Source organism: Lutjanus erythropterus, chromosome 3 (genome assembly GCF_056507025.1).
Source record: "Lutjanus erythropterus isolate fLutEry1 chromosome 3, fLutEry1.hap2, whole genome shotgun sequence".
In the NCBI taxonomy this organism is placed as follows: domain Eukaryota; kingdom Metazoa; phylum Chordata; class Actinopteri; order Lutjaniformes; family Lutjanidae; genus Lutjanus; species Lutjanus erythropterus.
Window position 1 is genome coordinate 17,961,714 of NC_139319.1, and position 25,260 is coordinate 17,986,973.

A 25,260-nucleotide genomic window follows, 5' to 3' on the forward strand; every position below is an offset into this window, starting at 1 on the left:
TACCGTCAATTACATGATTTAATAACAGTTGGAAAACAGTTTGCTTGTTCAGTGTGTATATGTACTAAATACTGTAGGGTTTGGATTCATGACAAAATCATAATGACAAGAAAAGATGAAAGTATTCCATAAAATATAAAAAATGTACCCCAATGAGCAAATATAGAAACACCTCTTGTCTTTAATAACAAGATTTTTAATTCAAATTAAATTTTGCTGAAGTGCATCCAGTTATATAAAAAAAAAGGACCTGGCTAAATCCAACAAATGTTCAAGTAATCAAAACTGATGGTAAAGCACATACCATATATCAAGCTGAGTTCAAGTTGTACCTGGGCCCTTTGGTAACTGTCATCACCTCTCTCCTGTTTCATTCTATTGTCTCTATCAAAATAAAGTATAAATGCCAAAAACAGAATCTTACAAAAAGTATATTAGTTCTAACTAAGGCAGTAACAAAATATAAAGCAGGCAAAATATCAATCTGCTAATCTTGAGATGCATTGATGCAATAAAGACACTGGTTTACAGGCAGCACATGTATATAAATTTGAACAGATCACAAAAAATATGAATCCATGATTATTAATATAATCTTAAGAAGATTTAAAATCTTTGTTGATCTCTTGACATATTTTGTACCTAACAGAAAACTACCGAAGTGACAATACAGGTATATTTTGTTGATCTCTTGAAGTGTGTTGTACCTAACAGAAAACTACCGAAGTGACAATACAGGTATATTTTGTTGATCTCTTGAAGTGTGTTGTACCTAACAGAAAACTACCGAAGTGACAATACAGGTATATTTTGTTGATCTCTTGAAGTGTGTTGTACCTAACAGAAAACTACCGAAGTGACAATACAGGTATATTTTGTTGATCTCTTGAAATGTGTTGTACCTAAACATCAGACTGAAAGGAAACTGCTGAGGTGACGATACTGGTGTATGTTCCAGAGAAAAAGGCTGACCTGTGAATCAGCATGAAGAAAAGGGGAGGGGAGGTTACTTCTCTATTTTTGAGGGCAGAAAAAAAAGCACTTAAATTCCAGCTGAAGACATGCATTATTTATGTGAGGCACTTTCTTATGATTCACTGATGACAAATCCACAGGCAAAGCTGACTCTGTTGTCCGTGTCAGAGCGGGTGGTGTCTGGGATCTGTATCCGTTTTTGTCTCCTTCGTTGTTTTCTCAGTGCTTTGGTAACATTACTGAGGATTGTGCCATTGCCTGCAACAGAAGGAACAAAACAGCTTATTTTCCATGTTTGTCTCACAGATATAAAACAACATACATTTTAAAAACTGGATGATTAATACATACACATGTCAGCACTAAACTTTCTTTTTTCTGCTGCTATATATATGTCCTGCTTGTTTGGAATAGTTATCTGCAAATGTTTTTTTCCATGTGTGTATGCTGTTTTTATGGATATGTATTTATTAGTGTTGCACGGTACTGATAATAGAAAGGAATCTCAATACCCAGCAGTTAAATATGATGCAATACCACCACACATACTGGTGCTGATACTTTACAAATGACAGCATTTTAATAAGATGCATATTGCTCCGAGTGCAAATGTGATAATATACATGCCCCCAAATATTAGTCAAACAAGGGATACATGTGGAAAAAAACAAACATTTTCATCATTGGGAGTTTGACGAGGTAATTGAGGGTTTGGCTTTAGCATTTTAGCCAGTTTTAACATGTCTAATATTAATGCAACATTCACACTTCCAATGTTAACCTTGCCGTAAGTTCAAAAAATTGCTAAAATCAGACAACTATGCAGATCAACAACACCGGTGAATCAGTTTACATGCAATCAGTAGTGGTAATGGTAATTATTGCATGTAGTCTACATTTTTGTACATACAGATGGAGAGCTCTGTTAATAAGGAAGTGTATTTTGTGATTTAAACTAGTTTAGTGCACTGCTGTAGTGTGCAGGCTAATAATCCCAGGTTTGTTTATCATTATGAGAAATATTTAAGTTCATATTCGAAGCAACACAAAACTGATGGTCCCAGATAACCCCCCCCCCCCTTCCTGGTCAAGTTTGCTTCCTTCTCATATCTTATATCTTATACCTAACCGCATGTTCACTTTTGCTTTTGCTTTTTAATGGCTTGGCCAAGGACTACAGATGAAAAATACCCTTTTGGCTACTTCTGACATTTTTTTTTTTTTACCAAGTGTATTTACCATTTGTATATATTAATTTGCACAGTCACTTTCTTTCTATAAACAACTAAACTAAATTAAACTAATGAATAACTTCATTTAGATCATGTGAAAGTTGCCTAGTTTTTGTTTCAGGGTTGTCTGAGGTCAGAGGTTTCTAGGAGGTAAGTTAAAAGCATTATTTATTTATTTAATTATTTTAATTTAAAAATTTATTAAAACTGATGTGCTTACAAAAATTAAAATAAAATCAATTAAATATTAGGGAGCATTACTGCTCTATTTTTTCCCAAAGTCTGAACTTCCTTGCAAATGGATCCAAAGGATACACCCAGTCTAAGAACACCGACAGTCATATGGTTTTATGAAGTGCGATTACTATAATTCATGTCTATTAAATGTGTGCACTGTTAATTACACATTTAATGTCTTTATTACCACATATATCAAGCTATGACTAAGATGTGTGTTTCCATGCTCATTCAAAGTTAAACCAGCTGGATTTCCTTTTTAATAACACCATAAAAAAGTGCAACACAGCACAATGACAGCGTCTGAGTCAGCCTCACAGATGGAGCAAACTGTCGTCAGCTCACTTATGGCACTCGGGCCTCCTGATAATAATCACCTTCATAAACAGGTCGTGTCTCAAGAGCGGTCATGCTCCAGATGGTTTGATTATTCTTTTGAAACAGTTTGAGGAGCTGGTCCGGTGACATGAAGGATATTATAAATCAGATCTCAGTTTGAGATAGTCAGCTAAAAATAAAAAGGTAAACAGACCCTCTTTCACAACTTTTTCAAAGACTTGATGAATGGAAATGAATCATCATAAAGTCGACAACTTACTTTCAAGGTCTTCATTGTCTGAGTCCAATCCATCTGACTAATCTGGGGTATTGCAGTTAGCAGGATACTGCTGGCTTTGTTGGCGTTCTCCTTCATCGTCTTCAGGACGTTATCAACACAGACCTAAGACAAAGGAGGAAAAACAGCCGCCATGTGATGAGAATTACTTACAGCAATGCAAATTTCACTTCCTATAATTGTTCCCAAAAATGTACTTTCACATGTTGTTAAAAAACTGATGCGACTGACGTTAAAAAGAATGTTTGCACTGTGAATAAGAGAGCATGAAATCAGTAGTGTGTGATGTGGAGGACGACATTCTCACGGAGAAAACACACCTGCAGTTGTGATCTGAATATCAGAGGTGTTCATACATTTTTCATATTCAACATACAGGACTTCTCTCAATTATGTTACTGCTCATATTTAGATGCTGATATTTGGAAAGCAAGGCCAACATGTAATGCTGTTATCAAAACAAAGTAGGTCATACATAGTTCAATTATTTCATGCACATTATGATCAAATATATGTTCCCTTAGCCATGTATATATTGTTTTATTTTTTTATTAATTAATGAAATAGAAAAATAAATTGGGTTATGCTGTATGTTTTATAACATGACTGGTATTTAAGGGAGAGCAAGGCACAACATGACAGATGTGACGTCATTCAACTGCATTATTCTGTGCATTACAACATAATATATAATGAACACTACCTAGCAATGGTTTTATATCAGATTTGAGATGGAGAAACATGTTAACATTTATGATGGTAACTGAGGAAATTTAGGCAAACAATTGCAGAATGCATGAGAACTGTAGTGCAGGACATTTTCGTGACTTTCCCAAAACTCAAAAGGGGGAGCCATCATCCGAGCTGCCACACTGAGAGCTGTTGTTGTTGTTTATCGTGAGAGCAGGCATATGCTGATGCTGATTATCTCAAAATGCCAGATAATCAGCCCAATTAATGGGCTGACTAATGAATTGGTCTATCTATTCAATATCATGATGTTAATACAAATATTTAACATCAAAACATACAGTATATCAAGGCATGACACATTTATGTAAACAAAACCAAAACAAATTCAATTAAAATAATCAATGTTAATGCAAAATTAACTGTATTCCAGTGTTAAAAATGAGAAATAACTTTGGTACCTAATTATATTTCCTTTCAAAAAAACATTATACTGCAAAGATGTCAAGAAGACTTCCAGCTGAATCCTGGCCTGCAAGATGAGCTGGTAAAAGTTAGTTTCATTTCAAGTTTATTCAAATAAGTGTTACAACAGGATCTTAGCCACAAAAATAGCTGCCAGTGTAAGACACAATTTACATCAGTGCAGATGTGAAGATCAGTATATTGTTTTTCAAGCAGCCAGCTGTGCCCTGTGGCCCAGTGACTCATTACGTGGTATTAGTGACACACTTAATTTTGAGCCATTTCACCTGGCATGTCCATGACACTGGCAATCACCACATTATTCACAACCAACACCTCTACAAACAGAAGGTAAATAAAAACAAAAACACTCAAAAATGACTGCAATGAGCCTGTTCATTCATCTGCTGTAAAACTGAGGCCAGAGTCACATGTTCCAGATAATACATCTGAGTATATCAGCATGAAATTCTGTGATATTTCAACATAACTCAGAGGTACAGTAAGTTACAACATTAGTTCCGTCCTGTGCTCGTGTCGTGTTTACCTCCTGTAACCTTCATTAACCCCTCCCTTCACTGCTTTGTTTTCAAGTCACGCTCAATGACTACGTTCATGTTTTTGTGGTGTTTGCCAGGATGAAGACAGTGAAGCTGATGACTCAGTGTGACTCAACCTCCTCTGGCAGGGCTTCCACCGGAGGCTGGCAGGCAAGCTGATTATGGGGGGGTGGATAAGGAGGGGGCGGCCAGGAGGTAGTATGAGGCTGGGAGGGAGAGGAGAGAGAGGGGGGCGGAAGGATGTGGCGAGCGTTCTGCAACAGGAGGGGGAAGAGGTCAGCTGCAGGAACTCGGAAGTGGAGTTGTTAGTTGGGCTGGATCGGTGACAAATAGGCCGAAACTCGCCCACACGCAGTATATCAACTGCAGTATCCAGAGTGTCTGACAGAGCGTAGGTCACTCGGAAGACATAGGAAGCCACAGATACTCTCGTCAGCTGGCGGCGCACAGATGGTGAAAAGCTCTGTCGAGAATTCATTATCCAAATAAAATTACAATATCTGATTCTTCTTTTCATAATAATGTTATATTTTAGTGATGCACTAACTTTAAACACTGCAGAAAGGTCAAAATGGAAAAAGGTTTATAGTAACTGAAACTGTTTATTGTTATTAAAGCAAAGCCTTGCTCTCTTGCTCCCACCTACAATTTAACACTTCTGTAAATCAGCTCTGAGAGAGAGGAGGGAAAGTTAAACTTCACACAAGACTGTCTTCAAAGTGACACAATTATAACCAAAAAAGTTTATATTGTTATCTTGAATGCGAGAATTACGGTCCCTATTTATGTTTTTATTGAATACCCTGTAAATGTATACATATATACTCATGTTTTTTAAATGTTCTTTTTTATGAAACAATAAAAAACCCAATTTGTGAGACACTGAATCTGTACCCTAACAATATGAAACTATTTATATAATCGTTCCCCTGAAAATAATCAAAAACCAGCACAGCCTGTGGCCCTGCAGTTTATAGTTAACAAAGTCCTTTTGTTACAAGCACAAGTCAGAAAATCTTCCAGTCGAACAAAGTGAGGAGTAAAACCAGCTAGTGATCATTATATGCATCAAAACTTCACAGTCCCTCCATGTAAGTAAAATAATTACAAAAAATAAATTATTCAAAAACATGATAAATTACCAAATTGATTATTTTTGTTTCTTAGCACTGTTTCTTTTCAGAAAATCAAAACTTGATATAATGAGTCTGGCTGCCATTGTGAGCATTTCTCTCTACCAGAGTAATGATTACCCTGATGTGTTGTGTCGCAATCACAGCACTAACTTAGAGTTAACGTAGGAGGATTGAGATAATTGTACAATGATTGTTTTATTGCACACTTTGGCACAAGTGGTCCACATCTGCACAGTTTAATGAGCGCAGCACAATTTTATCTGAAGAAATTATATTACAGAGCTGATGGTTATGTGTCATACACCATCAGGGGTTCCTGGAATCTTCTATTATCACATGTCTACAGAGACCTAACCAGTGGTGATCAAAGGTTTATAAACAGTTTATAAAATTGGAGTAAAACCCCAGAGCGAAATTGTAAACATTAAAGGAATTAATAGGATGAAATGAACAGGGGAAAGACATGGTCACACAAAGTAAATTACTATAAAGTTAAGACTAAAATGAACAAATATAGCACTAATTTTAGAATGCTATTGAAGGTTCAAGAGAATATGTGAGTGTATTTGTGTATTACTGCCGTGGACCATGAGATTAATTCAACAAGTCTCAGAACTATTAGGGGCTGATATTTTTGCATCACAATTTTCACTGAATACTAAAATCATGATGATGTGAAATTTGTTGTCTGTATCCAAAACAAAAACAAAAAAACTAAACAAAAAAACAACATGTTTTCTTACACAACAAGATTTGTGGGACAGGGTATCTCTGTAGCATCACAGTAAATCATGATGCTGTTTCGTTGCACATTTTTCCTTTACCAAAAAAAAACTGCAGCTTTCGTGATTTGGATATTGCACTTTGCCATATTTAGATTTGGATAATATTTTGATAAATTGTGTAGGCCTATGTCAGAGCAAAATTCCCACCCCTGTGAAGTAGCATAATAAGTTCATGAGGACTTGATAAAAGATGGAGAAAGCACAAAAATTAAACCACAAGACTGCAGAATTAACTTTTTTGTCCACCAACATATTTTACCAGCTACTCAACAGAGTACCACTGTTCTTTCTGGCTGGTGAGTGAAGCAAATCAACCAGCCACTTGCATATTTTACCAGCATGTGGCTGGTGCTAATTTTGTGCCCTGGAAAGCACCGAGTTTTAAGGATAGCTAACAGCTGTTATCTAGCTCAGCTGTTAGCTCGCAAGCAAAGTTAACAAACAAAAAACTGTAACCAATGTGCCGTCATCACAGCCTTGCAAACACAGATAGTATAAAAGCATAAAACCAGATGAACACTGATGATGATTTACAGTAGATAAATATTAAAATGCTATATTTAGCTCATGTTATTAGCCTGCTGTGCCCGTTCTCAGTGATGACAAGATGAATCCTACAAAATACCAACTTGGTAAAGTTGGTAACTAAGACAACTAAAGGTCAAGAACATATAATTAAATTTCTTACTGCTGGCTGGACAAACAAACAGAACAGGAAGGAAGTCATGTCACCTAAAGTGCACTAACCGTGCATCACCCCGCTGACACTGACTCACACGAGGCACAAACAAGGACAGAACAGACATCAAAGTAATAAAAAATGGCTGTTAGGACCTTCAGCCTGCCACTCACCGCCTCCTCATGTTCCTTCCAACAGTCGTAGTCTGTTGCCATGGCGATGCTGGCATAGCACAAGCCGGCCTCCTTGGCGAGCACCACCTCTGGCACAGTGGTCATATTGATGACGTCAGCACCCCACTGGCGGAACATCAGGCTCTCGGCCCGTGAAGAAAAGCGGGGCCCCTCGATCGTCAGCATAGTCCCTCGCACATGGCACTTGATCCCCAGACTCCGCGCCACCTCCACCAAAACCTGCACCACAGCAGAGAGTCGGTAATGGTTTCATAAAGCCATTGGGAGAGGAGGTGCAAACTGTTCATCTTGTTATCTAAACTGTAATGTTGGTCAACTGAAATCTCATAGGAGATGCATATTTTGTGCATTTTCCTTAACCAATAGTTACACATTAAAAATCAATCAATAAATCATTAATTATTAAGATAAAAAATGCACATCTTTTTCTCAGTTTAAATTTTATTTAAACAATTTTAGCAGCACATTAGTTATGTAAAACATTAATTTATGAAGTGCAAACAATTTAAACAGAATGATGGATGACTGCAAAATGGCTACTCTTGTCCACCTGTCCTTATTCAGCAAATGGCTCAAAACAATGTCAAATTCGGCACAATTACTTCCATTTTTATACTAACAAGACCAAGACAGACCAAACTCAATTTAACAGCACACCAGACCGGAAGCCGAGATGTGCTGATCCAAGGAGCAAATGTGAAAAAACTCAAATTCTAACGTGTCAAAATAATGCTGGTTTGTCAGCTTTCACACAGAAAACAACAGGTGCAAGCATTCTGACGCACATCATACTCTGTCAGCTACACCGCCTTGAGAAGCAAACTGCTTACATCCCTTAAAGAACGAATATGCTTACACCATTCACACTTGTGCGCTAGATGTTCTGTAGCTCAGCTGAGCACCAACATTTAAACTAACAGCAACAGAAAAAGTTTGCATGAAGTGGTGAAACATGTCCTGCATCAAGTGCAAATGTATCCATGATTAAGCCAGGAGGAATGCTGTTTTTTTTACCCCTACACTGTAAAACTGCTAAAACCTACTGTAAAAACTATGCACAATTAAAACAATAAATGCAAGAGTGCAGCGACACCAAATCCAGTGGAAATTTGCAGTAAGAGGCAAGGAGAAGTACCTTAAGTTAAATAATACTTTAATTTAAGACACATTCTGTAAAACAAATAATTGTACGGAAGCTCAGAGAGTACAGCAAGTGACATGTATGAAAAGGGATATGCACAAGTATTTGAGGACTCACCTCTCTGGTTCTGTTGCAGAAAGGCTCGGCCATGGGGACGTGACACACTCCTGGAGGGCTGGTAGGCTGCCCGTCATACAGAGTCTGAGCTCTCTTGGTAGTCCTGGCAAAAAGAAGTAAACAGGAGGCACATTGTTGATACTGTTGGCGCAACCCAGGCAAATTACAGATGCCACTGCAGGGTTCAACTGTTGCAAATTAACTAAATATGAAAGAATACACCATAAAATAACTGCTTAAAAACAATAATAGGAAATGCTGTCAACATAAAGACCAATGACCAATCTAAACTTCTGAAACAGCCACAGTTTTAGCAATGAACTGCAGGTTTATCAGAATTGTTTCCAGTATTAAACTCATTAACGTGTTATGAAGAGTCCTTTCACAGCTATCCTGGGCTGTAAAAGCATTAACACAGAGCAGCAGCGGCCCGATCTCTTGCACCAGGTCAACAATGGTGGTCTAATTCAGAGGTCTGCTGAGTCAGTGGAGTTCCACCAGGCACCATGCCAGCCTGCCTCCCTTCAGCTCTGTATGGACTCGGGTCAGGAGACCACAAGAGACTGACTCAATTAGCCCAGTGACCTGAGAACGTCCAGGATTTTTTAGTCTCCCTACATTCTCTCAGCTGGTTCTGTAAATACTGATGTCTATTTAGTAGGTTCCGTAAGTGTTCAGTTATATCAGAGTACATAAATTATTATGCAATTAAATTATCAAAACGATTTCTCAGTAGTGCTGATACAGGGCATAACTTGACATTCCCCACCCGCCCACACCAAAGCAGTAAACCTTGGTAAAACCCTGTCAGGTTTTTTCCTATCCTTCAAGGGATCACATACTCCTAACACAATTATCTCAGACATCCAAAATATGAATGATTCCATCAACGGTAATCTTTTATGTTGATGCCCAACCCTATCTCTTAGTCATAACCCTGGCATCGCAAGACTGAACGCTTTAATAGTTTGAGCCAGCTGCAGCTCCACCCTGCTGAAAAATCAATAACAGTAGTGTGTGGGAAAAACAATGAGCGGAGAACAATGTCTATTTATGCAATATAAATCGAGTTATCTTGGTCTGGCATTTCATTTCATTAGCACTGTCATTTCAGAATCATTGTTACACTAAGAATGGCTCCCACAGTCTAGAATACGCAAATATTCAAAATATTCCTAAAATGCGAAAAGGATACTCTATGAACAACTATGTATTACATTTATATTGTGAATCCTCCAACATCATTTTCCAACACAGATCCTTCATATCAGGTCTGAAGTCCATGAACACTTTGGGAAATCAAAGCATCACTCTGATTTTTTTTTTTTTTTTTTTAACCACTGACCAAAACCCTTCCACACTTGGCAAAAAAGTTAGAATGTGCAGTTTGGATATTATCTACCAGGGGAAATTAACATTTTAAAATGTAAAAATCTACCAGCCACTTTCATATTTTACCAGCATTTGGCTGGTGGCTGTCGCTATTTTCTAACCCCGTTATCCATGCATCCATTTTGGACTTAATCAGTGTTTTGGATTTGGATTCCTTTTAATCCACTTATCTTGATTATCGAAAACTTGCACAATAAAAGCAGAAATACATTAATGAGAGAAAGAAATTGTGTAGGTGAGATTTAAAAGACCCCTATGGGCTTACAGAAAGAATCTCATCTCAATAAGCATTATACATAAGCAAATATAAAAGACATGTAATCTACAAAAGTGAGCAAACAAGTAAGCACAGGGTCAAAGTGTAAGCTATATAAATCAAATACATCTTAAATCACCACCATTGCTGATGAAAACCTATCTGATATGACTCAAGGCAGAAATCGTATTCATTGACTAGGTAATGTATTAACTCATGTTATATTTAGTCATGTTCGACGACCTCCTTCCTCACTCTATGATGTATCTAACGAATCCCATGTTTTCCTGGAAGTTATATCAACTAGTGGCTTGTTGGAAATGTACCATTACCTTGAGTAAATTAGGGATTTCTTTGGACTTTACTATGGTTAGAAACATTTGGGATAATGTAAGTACACAACTCAATAAAATAAATAATATAGTTCTAGAGTTTTGATGTAATGTAGTATTTTAATAAACCATTGTGACATATTATAGCTTTAAGTTATCCAAAGTTTTTAATATACATGAAAGCCTATTGTTACGTTTTTAAATATATATAGTGACATGAAAAACAGATCAGCTTAATGTCAATGTTTCTGAGATGCAACTTGGTCAGTATGAGGAAATTCAGCACTTTTTTTTCAAATGTCAAGTTTACTTATAGCACTGAGCAAAGTGAAAATGAAAACAGGAGAAGTGAGACAGTAGTGCTTATAACCCAACAAGGCCAGCCCAGCAGCACTAACTTGTAGCCATAGAGACCAAATATGCAGAGGTGACATAACAATTGTGGCATCGATAAAGTGAGGCCTGCAGAAAACAAGCTGTCACATGCTGCTGGACAAGTCTGAACAAGTCCCAACAAGCAATTTCCTCATTTTTGAAAAATAGACGTTGTCTGTGCTTGATGCTGCTACTTAAGCTATTCATCGGCTTCACAAACACAGGCAAGTAAAGCCACAGGCAACGTGACACAGGCATGTACAAGTGTACTCGGAAACACACTGGCATGACTGTGGGAAGGCAGTTAAATACTTACCCCAATTCAACCAGCTGTATGCCTACTAATCGTTCACAAATAAGCCAGCCTATTTAAACCAGACATATTGAGTTACTTAATGGAATCTGTGCAATCAGCACAACACTCCCACAGGGTCATGCTACACATAAAGTATATATGTATTTGCCTGGAGGTCAGACACTGCTGAGAAAGCATGCTTTCCCATGTTGGTGTGTAAGAAAGACATTCTCAGATTTACCAGCAACTGTTTTTAACTTGAATGACAAGGATGAGTGAAAAAATAAACAGAATAAAATATTTTTTTCATGGGTTCTGCTGCAACTGAAGATTTTCTTTTTAATTAGAAATTGGTATTTATTACAGATCTAAATATACACAGGAATTGGTCAAATTTGCCATCAAGTGAGCACCAAAACTACATCAGCTGATCAATATTAATAAACTCATAATTTTACATTAATTATAAATAAACTCCAACATGAGCAGGGCTGTAACTTTTTTGCCACTGTCTCAAACTTTCCCAAAATATAATTTAAACTGTCCCAATTATGAAATGACTGATTGTTTTTCTATGACAAAATTATTTGATAATTCATTTTGATGCTGCCAGACGAGTGGCCTTCGTGAGGAGATTATGTAACATTAAACTAATTCACACCTGGCACATCCCTCACTAGAAGACAGAGACAAAGACTTCATCCCCATCTTTGTCCCTGTCTCTTTTGTATATTTGTGCCAATAAACAGCCCTTACATGTTTGTTTAGCTGACCCATGTCACATGACTGTGGAAACCTATGAGACATCAGAAGTGAGCACTCAGCCCGTCAATGTAACGAGGAGGAGGAGGAGGAGGAGGAGGAGATACAGCTTTGAACAGTCACTCACTTCCGCATCAAACTGTTGCTGGTTGCTGTTACTGATGCAACTTGTAGCAAGACAGTACAGCCCAAAAGTTATAAGAAGCCTGGACAAAAGCAAGAACATATTTATTTTATCATCATTCTGTAAAGTACATTATGTTTTAAACTTATTGGCACAAATATTTTTATTTAATTGTACTCACACCTGCTTTTGTAATAACTTTGTCATTAATGGCCATTTATGTTAATGTGATTTCTGATCCAATTTCTTTTCTCAGCCACATCAGATGCACTGCTTTGAGATTTTTTTTGTAAGATGGGTTAACCCTCTGTCACAAAATTTGTTTTTAAACGTTTTTACTCTCCAAGGGATGGCGGGAAATTGTCAAGTTCGAGCCATGAAAATGAGAGGAGGAAGAACGCCTCTATGTGAACAAGAGCCCTCTGTGACAGCCACTAAAAGATGATAGTGGGTATTAGCTCAGTAAATTGCATGAATGAGGACTGAAGGGTGACATTTCAGTGCAGGAAAAGCAATACACTAAATGAAACATGAGACAGACAGGAAGGAGCCTTGCATGTTTACAAAACTATCTCTGTAGCAAAGTTCATGCTCCAGACGATCAGTCGTTTCCATAGGTGCAACATTACAGTGACAGCATTTTTAATTCTCACCAAGCAAACTATGACATTTGAGAGCACAACAAAACACCAAGAAGAGGAAAAGAATTTTTCCCAGTAAATACTATAGTAAACAAATGCTGGCTTTGACAAATGTGTCAAACATGGTGAGTCAAGCTCTGTCTCACTCAGCTATCTGGACACTCTTGTCACACAGTAACACGAATCCTGTCAGTGAGACGTGTGGGAAGATGCCTGAATTGTTGTACAACAGACATCCTGTACAATCTCGACAGGATAACAACTGACAACCTTTGACAGGAGGTCAAACTATTTAAATGAACACAGTATAGCCGTTTATAAAACCAACACTGATTTACTAAGGTTCGTTCACAAACTTCAGCAAACTATAAACATCATACTGGGCTACTTTCGAGACTGAATCGCAAAAGATCAACCAATTCAAACAAGCAGTGACACACATAATCGTGTGCAATGTCACATTATGACCTGACAAGAATGTTCTATTTTAATAGCTTTGTTAATAAGAATAGAGCTATTGTGTGAGAATGCCAGGCAGATGCTTTAATGGTCTTCTACCGGATACATGTTTAGTTTAATTGAACAAAATGATGAAAAGCTCTTTTACAAATTTTCACATTGTGTGGTCTGTATCGCCTGGTTGGACACCAGTGACTATTGTTATTGAACTTCCAGCCCACTGTGTTCAGGACACCTCCCCTCCCCTTATGGTACTACATGTCTGCATGCTGTTTTATGTGTTGTATTATGCCTTTCTATAACAACCGAATGCCCTCTGAGGACACAATAAGATTGAAAGTTAGTGTTGGTTTCTGTGTGTTTTGGTTGCAAATGGTCAAGTGTGTGGCAAATTAATTTCTCCACACTGCTATCAGTCCAAATAAACTTTTCTGAACTGCACTGCTGTACTGGCAGTGATAGATGGTCATGTGCATACAAACAAGAAGCGTGGGACTAAAATTGGGGTTGGGTTCTGGAAAATAGCCGGGAAACATAGACTCCCTCCATTTGTGCATCACAAAAGCTGGTATTCTTCACACACAGGGAAAAGATGTTGCCAGGGCTGAACAATTAATTGATTATTAATAAACTGTTAAATTAACTGCCAACTATTCTGATGATTTGAGTAATCGTTTTGAGTCATTTCTAAATTAAAAAATGTCTAAATTCTCTGATTTCAGCCTCTAAATTCTGAATATTTTCTGTTTTTTTTCAATCCTCTATGACAGTACACTGAATATCTTAGGCTTATGGACGAAATAAGACATTTGAGAACATCACACTGGGCTTTGGGAAACACTCGACTCTTTTTCACCATTTTCTGACATTTCATGGACCAGACAACTAATCGATTACTCAAGAAAATAACTGGCAGATTAAAAGATAATAAAAAAAATAATTGTTAGCTGCAGCCCTACTAATATCAAAATTGCAATATCCAAATTGCAGGAGCTGCAATACTTTGATAAAAGTAAAATGTGTCACAACATACCATTATAAATGAATCATTGTGGTGCTGCAGAGACACTCCGGCCTACAAATCATGTTCCTCAAACGTTAAGGGAACATTCTTGTTTAGTACAAAAAACACAGCATCGTCATTTTTTAATATTTTTTCTGTGAAAATGAAAAGAAAATTACCATTTCCACTAAAATCATGACTCAGATTGCAGTGTGAAACAATTGCAATATGATGCTTTTTGCATATCATTTAGCATGGATATTCTTTCTTCTGTTCTTGCAGCGACTTGATTTTATCATTTTGTACCACTTTACACAATCATGAATACAATTGAAATGCAGTATGTGAAAAAAACAAAATATCTAAACCTTAAGCTGCTGTTGTGGTCATATAGCACTCACCTGTCAATGAACTGATCTATGAGGACAATGTCTCCAGGCTGAATCTCCTCCCGGAGTGAGCCACAGGCCGTGGTAACCAACAGATGTGTACAGCCCTCTTCTTTCAGTGCCCAGATGTTGGCCTGGTAGTTCACATTGGACGGCATTATAGTGTGTTGTCTCCCATGCCTGAGGACATACATTGTTTACATAGATTTCCAGGTTAGTGTCAGAAACATGAAAAACACACTTGCATTCATTGCATCTTAGTAATAGACTGACTCCATCCTGGCCAGTACATTTGACCAGTGCAAGTTTTTTCCACTAGATGGTGCTGCAGTACACGTTTTCATAATTGACAGTTTTAAGTAAGACGTCCTTTCTTACCTTGCAAGAAGCACACAGTCTACATTTTTTATCTTCCCCAATATCAGAGCATCGGATGGCTGTTGAAAGAGAGCACAATAATCCAGTTATACATAAAAATACTACTATAAGGTTTCATTTAGAGGTACACAGGCCAATACAGCTTATTGTTTATACTGCTCTGTTTGACAAGAGGGACAGGAAGGAGACGAAGAACTTTATTAAACCTTAACAGGGAAATTCAACACATCATTACATACAAATGGTGCCTTGCTCAAGGGCACCTCAGCAGTGCCCACGAGGTGAACTGGCACCTCTCCAATGACCAGTTCCACAATCTGTACCACTGTCTATGCTGGACTTGTGCCGGCCACCCTCAGGTCCCTACTGCAGTGTTCGAAATAAAGAATGTCCCGTTACCGAGAGAGTAAAAATAGCACAAAGACACAGAGTCTGAGACCATTCTGGGACAGCAGAGAAACTTATTATTACAAATGTGAGTCATGGGATATGTATGATTTTAATTGTTAGAGGTTCAAATTTAAAAAATGTGAGGCTGCACCTATATAAGCTTTATGCTACGTCATACTCAGACTTACATGGCCTTGGTGTTGAAAATAAAACCGTTTACTATGAGATATACAGTATGTGTTCCTATGTAAATTTTCATCACAGTATACTGATCAGAATAAGGTCTGCATTTGCACTGCAGTTTGCAGTGATGCATTTATTAATCTAATAGAAATAAAAGAGAAACAGCAACTCAACAAATGACTGAAAGAATGATGAAAACGTACGAATTTCTGCATGTAATGATTATTTTCATTATCTGCTGCTAATCATATTCACTATTAATCAATGAATTTATTAATTTACACTTCAGTCTATAAAATGTGAACAATGCTCATCAGAATTTCCCAGAGTCCAAAGTGACGTCTGTAAACAATCAACAGTCATAGATCCAAAGCCAAAACTCTTCAGTTACTATCATTAATGACAAAGAAAAACAGCAAATCCTCACATTTAAGAAGCTGGAAACAGCAAATATTTGACATTTTTGATTAAGAAATTATTTAAATGATTATTTGATTATCAAAATAGTGGGCAACTAATTTTCTTTTTGATCAACTAACTGATTAATCAATTAATCGTTGCAACTCTAGCGATTTCAATGTTTATTCATGTATTAGTGCAGGAAACAACTATCAGAACTTCCATGATGAGCCAGAGTGAGTCGATGAAGTGATGCAAGTTATTTAAAAAGGAATTTTAACTGATCAGTCTGGGACAGTTGAAGATAAAATTCAGGACTGTTGTAGGACACAAAGGGACAAACTTAATTTCAAGCCCTGCTATGCAGACTGAGCTACTGCCACTTTGAACTTGGACCTCACAAAACACAACCAACCTTTCCATACGGTGTGTCAACATAACGCTCCGTCCTTCCCTCCAAGATGTCTGGATCATCAAGGCCTGAACCACCAATTATTCCAATCTAAAAAAAAAAGTTAAAGTTATCAACAGACAAATACATCACAGTCTATGTCTAACCAAAATAATTTCAAGTCAATACCCATTTTAAAAAACTAAATAAATAAAACTATATAATGTGTGGGAAATCAGGGCATGAATAAAACACAAATAGCAAACACTTTGTGGCTATTATCATTTAAAAAAGTTATTCAAATTTTGTTGGAGCACACATTGAGATCAGTTACAAATTCTTTACTTTACTTTTTCATTGCTTTACTTTATTACATTCATTACCAATTCATTCCATTACCCAAAGACCCCTACGATAAGTCCTGACACAGTGAGTTGTTCGATTTTTACATACTTACTATGTTTACAGTCAGTTAACAGCATTCCTCTATGGTAAATATATTTACTCACATATTGTGCTTATGTTTAGCTACATGTTTACAGTTTATAGTCAGATTTGTAATCAGTTCACAGACCAAGCCCAGAAATGTGGTTTGAGGGTCTAATCATACTCACAAAGAAAAATACTCTCCCATTTGTGAAGACTTGAGAGCTATTTTATGAAGTTTCTCTAAGAGAACTCTGCAAAAAACTGATTTCCATGAATATTTACTGATAATTTTATTTCTGTACATTTTGTTTATTAATTTGCTGTTACTCGTATGTTTTTAATCTGTTCTGCACTTATAAATATGCTGTAGTTTTGCTGTAGATGGCACCCTGGTATCAATGTTGACATTCACTGCATGCAACTGTGGAACACCCATATCTCCCATGTGCACCAGTATGAACTCAACTGTTGGGTCTGTTTTTTGTTTCTATTTTTACTTTTTCCGTTATATCTTCGTCGTTAACTTATTAAACCATTTACTGTTTATTTTATCCTACCTTTTATTGATGCTTCTGCTATTGCACTTTCCCTTCTTTCTCCTCCCCCCAAGTCTTAAACGTGATATGGCCACTTTTCAGGTGAGGATACTTCTTCCACCTGTTTCACTACCTGCGGTGAGCTGTCAGGATGCACGCTGCCTGGCCACGTGTCATATCAACGCTATCTCAGATAGTTGGCTCACCTTTAGCTAGCTGTTTTGATTGTACCACATGCAGGTGGCATGCACATGTTAGCTTGCGTCTTTTAGGCCTTGGCCGATTACTTTCAAGACTGCATACTCAGCGTTGCTAATTTGATGCTAACGGCTAGCGTTAATAGCTTTTCCCGCACTTGCAGGTTTATCAAAGCTGCACATCTGGTATGAGGGTTTCCTCGCTGTGCTTTCTCACTGATTTTCCCTCTGTAGAGCTGTTCAAACACAAAATGTTCAGTTAGTAAAAATTTCACAGTGACATTAAGTTTTAGGTTATCACCTTAATAGGTACCGCGGAAGCCATGACGATTGTATTCTTTCCTGTAAAAGTGAAGATTTGAGCAAGTTATGCGGAAGACGTTAGCGGCAAGAACGGTTAAGTACATCCGTTAGTACATCATTTCTCTTCCTGTTCAATTTGTTCGCCTTCAAAATAAAAGCACGGCGATCAGGCAAAACAAAGTTTTTATTTACGATGCGGGAGGGGGGGGGGGGTCCGTTCTGGTTTCCATTCTGTCCACTACAACACTTAAGTCCATCCGATGCTTGAAACATCCTGAACATTCCTGAAAATCTCTTCTTTACTTGTTTGTATTTCTGTAAAGTTGAGACTTTTCAACTTAATATTTAATAATAATATTAATTGCAGCATACCATACCACCACGTTTTCACAACCATATGTTGTGTCCTCATTACCTGCCTCAACCGAGTTAACAAGTGAATAGGACAAAGGAACATTAAAATTCAAAACACAAGAACATCCTTTTGAAATGGTCTGCAGCCCTGTAAAGAATATTGTACGTGATCAAAGCAGCAGTAAGGACTGTACAACTGTTTTTATGTTAACATTACCTATCTTAATGTGGCCTTGAGACAGACAATTTAAGAAATGTGGCACACTTCTTAAGGATTTGTTTTTCCCTGATCCCAAGTTGGCTCCTAAAAACTTGCACTGTCCACAGCGCAAAGATCACCCCTCACACAGTCACACTGTACATCTGCAGTTGCTTGTAAGGATGCTTTCTGAACATCTTGTTTCACTTCTGCCTTCAGTGTGGGTTTGAGAAAACAGCAAATGTCTTTTCACATATTTAAAGTTAGCTCAGTTTGCATGCAAAATTATTACTCATTATTTGTGATACTATAAATCTATGCAAAGAAATTTACAGTAATTTTTAGCTTTTCCATCCCTCACCTCTAATTCTATGTATTTTAGATCTCTGACCTACTTTTAAGCTGTAACACAAGATATAAACGAGTAAACGTGTCTGGATACTCAATACATTACATTGTTCTTAACAGAACTTTTCAAAGAAACCATTTTGAAGTGAAGCAGTATGATAATGATTTTAACAAAGGTTCTGTTCCATTCAGGTCAGAGTCAGGGTGCTGCTATTTTGAACACTGGGTCACTGGAAAGTCTCTGCTACACTAAATGGAACAAGACCTAAATTTGTATAATTGGTAACACCTGTGTTTACCCTAATATTTAATATATGCCTGCCACAAAAAAGCTTTATCCTCATATCTTAGATATAGTGTATAGTAACCTCTTCTATGAAAGCTATCCATTTGTCTTTGGTTTTCATATAAAATGTCAGTTTACCATGTGATCTGTGTGCATAGTGGAAACAAGTAAATTATAATAAGAATTCTAAAAATATTGCATGATATAAAACTAACACTTTAAGCATGTTTGCACTGCCTGTTGTGCTACACACAAGTTTGACTACATCATTTTAGCTTTTTACAAAACACACCTTTATCCTACTGTCACACTTGCTAGTACTGTACATACATACATACACTACTGCACCAGCTTACTTACCTGATTAAAGCAACATATTAACATGAAATTAACATAAAGTCAACACTAACAAAATAGCACACACGGTTGCTCATTACAATTTATTTTAAATAAAGTCCAATACAAAAGAGACCATTCTGAATAATTACTACTCCGTGAGCAGCAGGTAGAAATTGTTTTATCTCAAGAATATAGCTGACTTATAATTAAAAAAAATCACTGTAACCAACATTATCCCTGAGAGCACCTTAGAAATGAAATACATCCATTAAAGAAAATGAACTTCAAGAAGAAAAATTGACACTTAAAAAGATGTTTGACTAACAATATTAGTCCATTCTGCCTTATACATAGCGGCACTTGGCATGTAAAATAGGACTGTTTTAGTTAAGAAACTAGAAACCATTCTCCAGTCCAACACGAATATTCATGTCTGTCATGTAAACCAGCATCCAATCAGGTGTCAGAGGAGGGAACACTTGAGGTGGCATTTAAAGGGATACGTGTATTCACCATATCCCTCAAGGTCTGGTGACCTTGAACATACTGGACATTGTTTTGATCTAAAATACTGTTGGCAGGCATCGGCAGCTGAGTCCATCAGTTCCCCCAACACATAGCAGGAATCTGAACTTCCATAGAACTATGCATTAGAGCAGGGAGGGGCGGGGTCTACTGGCTCATCTGTGGTATTGTTGTTGGGGTTGTTCGTGTTGGTGCTGCTAGCCTGGGTGACACTGCCATCCGCGCAACAATCACTGTCACTGTCAATGGTGATGATAGTGGGTGAGCCCTTTTCTCTGCGATCACTACTCTTGTGCCGTTTGCTTTTCTTCTTGTGTTTCTTCTTTTTCTTATGACGCTTGCTTCGCTCATTAGAGTTCTCCTCATTGACGAGCTCCACACTGAGGCTCCTGCTAGTCTTTCTTGATGTCTCTTTGGATTTTTTATGATGCTTCTCTTTGCTCTTCTTCTTGTGTTTTGTTGAACACGTGGGGGAGTTGCTTTCAGCATGTGCGCTGGGAAGTGCATTTTCTGACGGTTCCTCCAAATGTCTTGTTTTGTATTTCCTCTTTCCACCAGGTTTGTCATGGTGAGATCGCTTTTTAGCAGAAGGGGAGCGACTGCTGGAACAAGTCCTAGATCGAGAATGCCTCCTGTTGCGTCTCCGTGAGTCCCTGCTGCAGCTCCTGGAGCGAGAGTCTGAGTGTTTATCTGAGTAACTGCGGCTGCTGTAATAGTAGGATCGCCTCTCTGTGTAATGCATCCCGCTATCATTTCTCTCTTGGCTGTAATGCCTGTAAGATTGGTAACTGTGATCAATGTCCCTCCTTTTACTGTTACTTTTGGAGTAGAAGTCTCTGCTACAGAAGTAAGAATAACCTCTTTCTTTGCTGACAGTACCATGGGACACCACTGGGCTCCTGCTAGAGTTTCTGCGTTCTCCACTTCTTGACCTCCTCCTCCTCCTGTGGTCTCTGTCCTTTGACCAGTGCCTCTCTCTATATCTGTCATTACTGTCAAATCTTCTGTCTGTATTTTTTCTGTCTGACTTACTGGACGTCCTGTGTCTTTCTTTTGACTGATGCTGGTCTCTTTCTGTATTTTCTGACCTAGAACCACTTGGATCATTACTTTGTGAAGCTGCAGGACTGAGACTGGAGAAGCGGATGTGTTGAGGTAGAAGAGGCACTTCTTTTGTATCTTCACTGGCAGATTCATCAGAGTCAGAGGAGAGCTTAACCAGTTCAGGTGTTCTCTCTGCTGTTGGCTTGACAAAACCCACAATGACACAGTCATCGCTGTCAGAAGACAAATCCTCCTCTTTGTTAACTTTGTTCAGAGTCACATCTGTTCGGTTAAGAGGACTCATTTGCTGAGGAGAATCCACAAACTCTTGTGTCTCCTCCTCTACACTGCTGTCTGAGTCTGAGTCGAAGACTGACAGGCACTCTGCCCTGCTCTGCTCCGCTGTCGTAGAATACGATGGGCCAGGCGTCTCATCATCCCACACAGAGTGGCGAAGAGTTGACGAAGAGTCTCCTGGAGGGTCCATCTCCACATCCTCCTCATCCTCTGAGATAGCAATTACAGATGAGTTGGAGCTGCTGTCTTCATTTGAGGAAGGGGCTGGACAGTCATAGACAGCATTCTGGTCATAGGCCTCCATATTGAAAGGGGACTTTGCAAAGCTGATGAATTCATGTAGAAAGTGCTCTGTGCGTCCCTGGAGGAACGGCCTGAGCTCATCCTGAATGGCTCCATCCTCCATGTCATGACTTGTAATGCGTGACATGATGATGTGTTGAACTATGTTCACCAAAGAGCCATGAGCCCCGTATAGCACAATGAGTTCCCTTTTTAGCCAGGGGATAAGTCTATGTAGGCAGGCAGGATTTCTTCGGAAGAACTCGGCAGAGGTGTCTCGAGAGCGCCCACCATCACGAACATTCCGGACCCTCACCCCCTGTCGGTACAGTTCTCTCCTGAAGTTGACCATTTCCTGCTGTCTAACACTGTTCACTGCCCTGCCTTCACTCGCAGCTCTCCTCTTGGCTGCCAACCTCATCATCATTCGCCGGATATAACGGTCCTGCGTCTGTTGAGGAGGGTTACTTGAGGCTTCAAACATTACTCCATTGTCTGGAGGTAGAGAGGTCCTTCCCTGCATCTGTCGATGGACTCCAGTAAGAGTTGTGCGGTATCTGAACCTCACTCCACCGAAAGTCCCAAAAGAGCCATTATCCACTGGCTGCAGGTCATACTTCTTGAAGTCCTGCTCTGATTTTATACTGTGATAGATTGAATTAAATGGCTGTTTGCATAGAGGACACTCGGCTTTGTTCTTGGACCACTCGTGAATACAGCGGAAACAGAACTTGTGCAGGCAGAGGTCCAGGTAAGAGATGTTGTTAAACATGTCCAAGCAGATGGGACACTTGGAGTCTGGCGACACCTCTGCAGACATTGCTTTAGAGGTTTTTCTCCTGCCACTCTTCTGGCTCTGCTGCAGAGCAATCTTGATTGCTGACATGATCTGTCATGATAAGAAAAGTTACATTAAAATTATTAGAAAACTGGAAACTCAGATATAGAGATGTGCATAACAATCCATCAATCTGGAACAATATTGTACACCAATTCAATGATCAATGATCCAATATAATCAATCCAAAGTGAAAGCATCAATCCATATTGTCATCTTTAAGATAGCCATGAGAACTTTGACATTTCCATGCTGCTTATCTGTTTCACCGTGTCCGTCCAAGCAAGGAACCCTTTTTTTCTCCCTTGCCCTAAGCTGTATTTCCAATATGACATTAAGCGGAGAGTATGTTGCGGTTGGCTAAAAGAATACCTGTGACTAAAGGTGGATATTCCTTACAATAAATAGAGGTTTACACATGCTTATATTGCTATATTGCAAGCCTAATTTAGATCCTAGTTTATCACTCATAAAGCAAGTGAAGAGTTGCAGGTTTAAATTACAACTTCTGGTAGGGAAGTGCTGCATTCCTGGGACCAAGTTAAAGTTAATTGTGGCCACAACAACTTAACTCTTTTTTTAATCTAACAGGAAGGATTACATGTAAAACAGAAAAAAACATAATAATTTAATGTTAGCCTTGGTTGACGGGAGGTAGTGAACTAGTGACCAACAAAGCAGCGAGAGAGTGAGGGACGATTTTCTGTTTCACACAGACAGTCTTGTTGGACTGCTGGGCACTGTCTGTTTGTTTGTTTTAACTCTCCTACTCCTCTCCCTGATTTTTGCTATTCATAACTGTTAATGACCGCTCATATTTGTGACAGTAAAGACAGCTGCTACACTCACCAATCTTGGTCATCATAATATTGACATTGTAATATTGGCAAATATTGTATTGTTGTTCAAAGACCAAGACTCCTACTAGAAATATAATAAATATAATATTGAATCATGATTAAACTAAACACCTCTATAGTATGCACCAGATTCAACTATAAATCCTTGTGGAGGATCATGACATGCTGCTGTTGACAGCATCTTCATATTTCGTATCATAATGAAAACAATTAAATGTGTCATCAAACAAACACTTTTTTATCATTTTAACTGGGCTGTAACTAATGATTATTTTCATAATCAGTTATTGTCTCAATTAAATAATTAATAGTTGTTTGCCTATTAAATATCAGGAAATGGTGAAAAATGTTTAATGTCTCCCAAAACAAAAAATCTCACATTTAAGAGGCCTGAATCAGAAAATTGTGACTCTTTTTCTTAAAAAAATTACTCAACCCAATTAATCAGTTATCAAAATAGTTGGTGATTCATTTAATTGCTGATTAACTGTTGTAGGTCTAATTTTAACCCTCCACATGTGAAGACAACAAGAACATGCATGCCTACATAAATAAGCTTAGCTGCTGCTGCACCCATTCAGTACCACACAAATTATATACGATTTGACAGCGTGGCTAATCTCATAGTAACGACAGGAAAATATTATCATGGCCTGACAATCGACATCTATTGTAATGAGAAACAGCATAATAAATAACAGAATTGGTGCTTGATTCGTATAGACCACGGATAGAATTATAACCTTTAGTTAGTATCGTTATGACTGTCCGTGATACATCTACAAATGACGGTTACATCAGGTCTATTCGCGCTGTATATATTTGACACTGGAAAGCCATTGGTCATCTATTACTAACCTTGACAGATGAATCAACACAAAAGAAAACGGCAGAATGAATCTGCCATTTAATCGATACTTGTTCTGTCCTTCCCCACCTTCGCTTGCGTTGTTCTTTTCGATTTGTTAGCTTAGCAGGTTGGGCTAAAACAGTGCTTAGCGCCCCATGTTTGTCTCCCAGAAGTGACTGTTAAGTCTACGTGAACACTTGGAAATACGTTAGATTTCAGCGCCGGTGTTGTTTTAACAATCTTGACACTCACACAGGATTTTCTGACTGAAGTACAGTGACGCTACCACGAATCAAAACGGCGAACTCCAGCTCTATTATTAGTTCAGCAACTGATGAACTTGGTTGGCTAAAGTTAGCAAGCTAGCTTGCTAAGTAGGCTAGGACGTGATAGCTATCTTGCTAGGTAGGCTAGTATGGGGGGAAAGTTGTGTAATATTTACCTCTGACCTCCTCAAACACGTATGCGGTCTGCAACAGATCAGCTCTCTTCCTTCTGTAGCAAGTCACTCATTTATGTACAAATGTCATTCTGGAACAACTGTTAACAGACCAATAGCCTGGCTTGGTTAACGCTCCTGCCATATCATAACGTTCGGTCTAGTGTTTTGGTCATATTTAAAAGGGAACGTCACAAACCCGCGAAAGATCTCGCGAGAGTGATTATTTTATCCCAGACCGTGATCTTTCCTTAACCTAAGCGAAGTACTTTTTGTCCATAAACTTAAACAAATATTAACCACAGCGATGTCACATTATAAAACACAATCAGTTTGTATGAAGTCCACAATAAAGAAACAACGCGTAGAAATCTCGCGATTCACACAGCTACAAGCTACCACCGCCCTTCAGAATAAAAGCGCCACCCTCACATTTTGAAAATGAAAGCATCGGGATGAACATTTTTTAATCATTACCAGTTTTAGTCTTAGTGATAATAGCTGTTCTACAATGTACATCTCCAGACCACAGTCAACA

General features: G+C 38.2%; 2 protein-coding genes across 2 annotated transcripts; both read right to left on the reverse strand.

The window, feature by feature from the left end:
• On the reverse strand, positions 1 to 18,174 carry mtap (methylthioadenosine phosphorylase). Its single transcript, XM_084715246.1, has 8 exons — positions 18,060 to 18,174; positions 16,621 to 16,707; positions 15,234 to 15,292; positions 14,868 to 15,035; positions 8,828 to 8,930; positions 7,549 to 7,788; positions 3,043 to 3,165; positions 1 to 1,233 (listed from the first exon to the last, which is right to left on the reverse strand). The coding sequence occupies exons 1-8, from the start codon at positions 18,081 to 18,083 to the stop codon at positions 1,195 to 1,197; spliced, it is 843 nt and encodes a 280-aa protein (XP_084571372.1). The 5' UTR covers positions 18,084 to 18,174; the 3' UTR covers positions 1 to 1,194.
• Positions 18,175 to 19,673: 1,499 nt separating this feature from the next.
• Positions 19,674 to 24,913, reverse strand: toporsa (topoisomerase I binding, arginine/serine-rich a). Its single transcript, XM_084715247.1, has 2 exons — positions 24,726 to 24,913; positions 19,674 to 22,624 (listed from the first exon to the last, which is right to left on the reverse strand). The coding sequence occupies exon 2, from the start codon at positions 22,619 to 22,621 to the stop codon at positions 20,231 to 20,233; it is 2,391 nt and encodes a 796-aa protein (XP_084571373.1). The 5' UTR covers positions 22,622 to 22,624; positions 24,726 to 24,913; the 3' UTR covers positions 19,674 to 20,230.
• Between the last annotated feature and the right edge of the window lie 347 nt (positions 24,914 to 25,260).

Excerpts from the sequence above, each read along its gene's own strand:
- mtap (XM_084715246.1), bottom strand. The coding sequence starts at position 18,083 with ATGGCTTCCGCGGTACCTATTAAG. Across the intron at positions 15,293-16,620 it reads TTGACACACCGTATGGAAAG|CCATCCGATGCTCTGATATT; the intron begins GTTGGTTGTGTT and ends CTCTTTCAACAG. Across the intron at positions 15,036-15,233 it reads GACTGTGTGCTTCTTGCAAG|GCATGGGAGACAACACACTA; the intron begins GTAAGAAAGGAC and ends GTATGTCCTCAG.
- toporsa (XM_084715247.1), bottom strand. The coding sequence starts at position 22,621 with ATGTCAGCAATCAAGATTGCTCTGCAGCAGAGCCAGAAGAGTGGCAGG.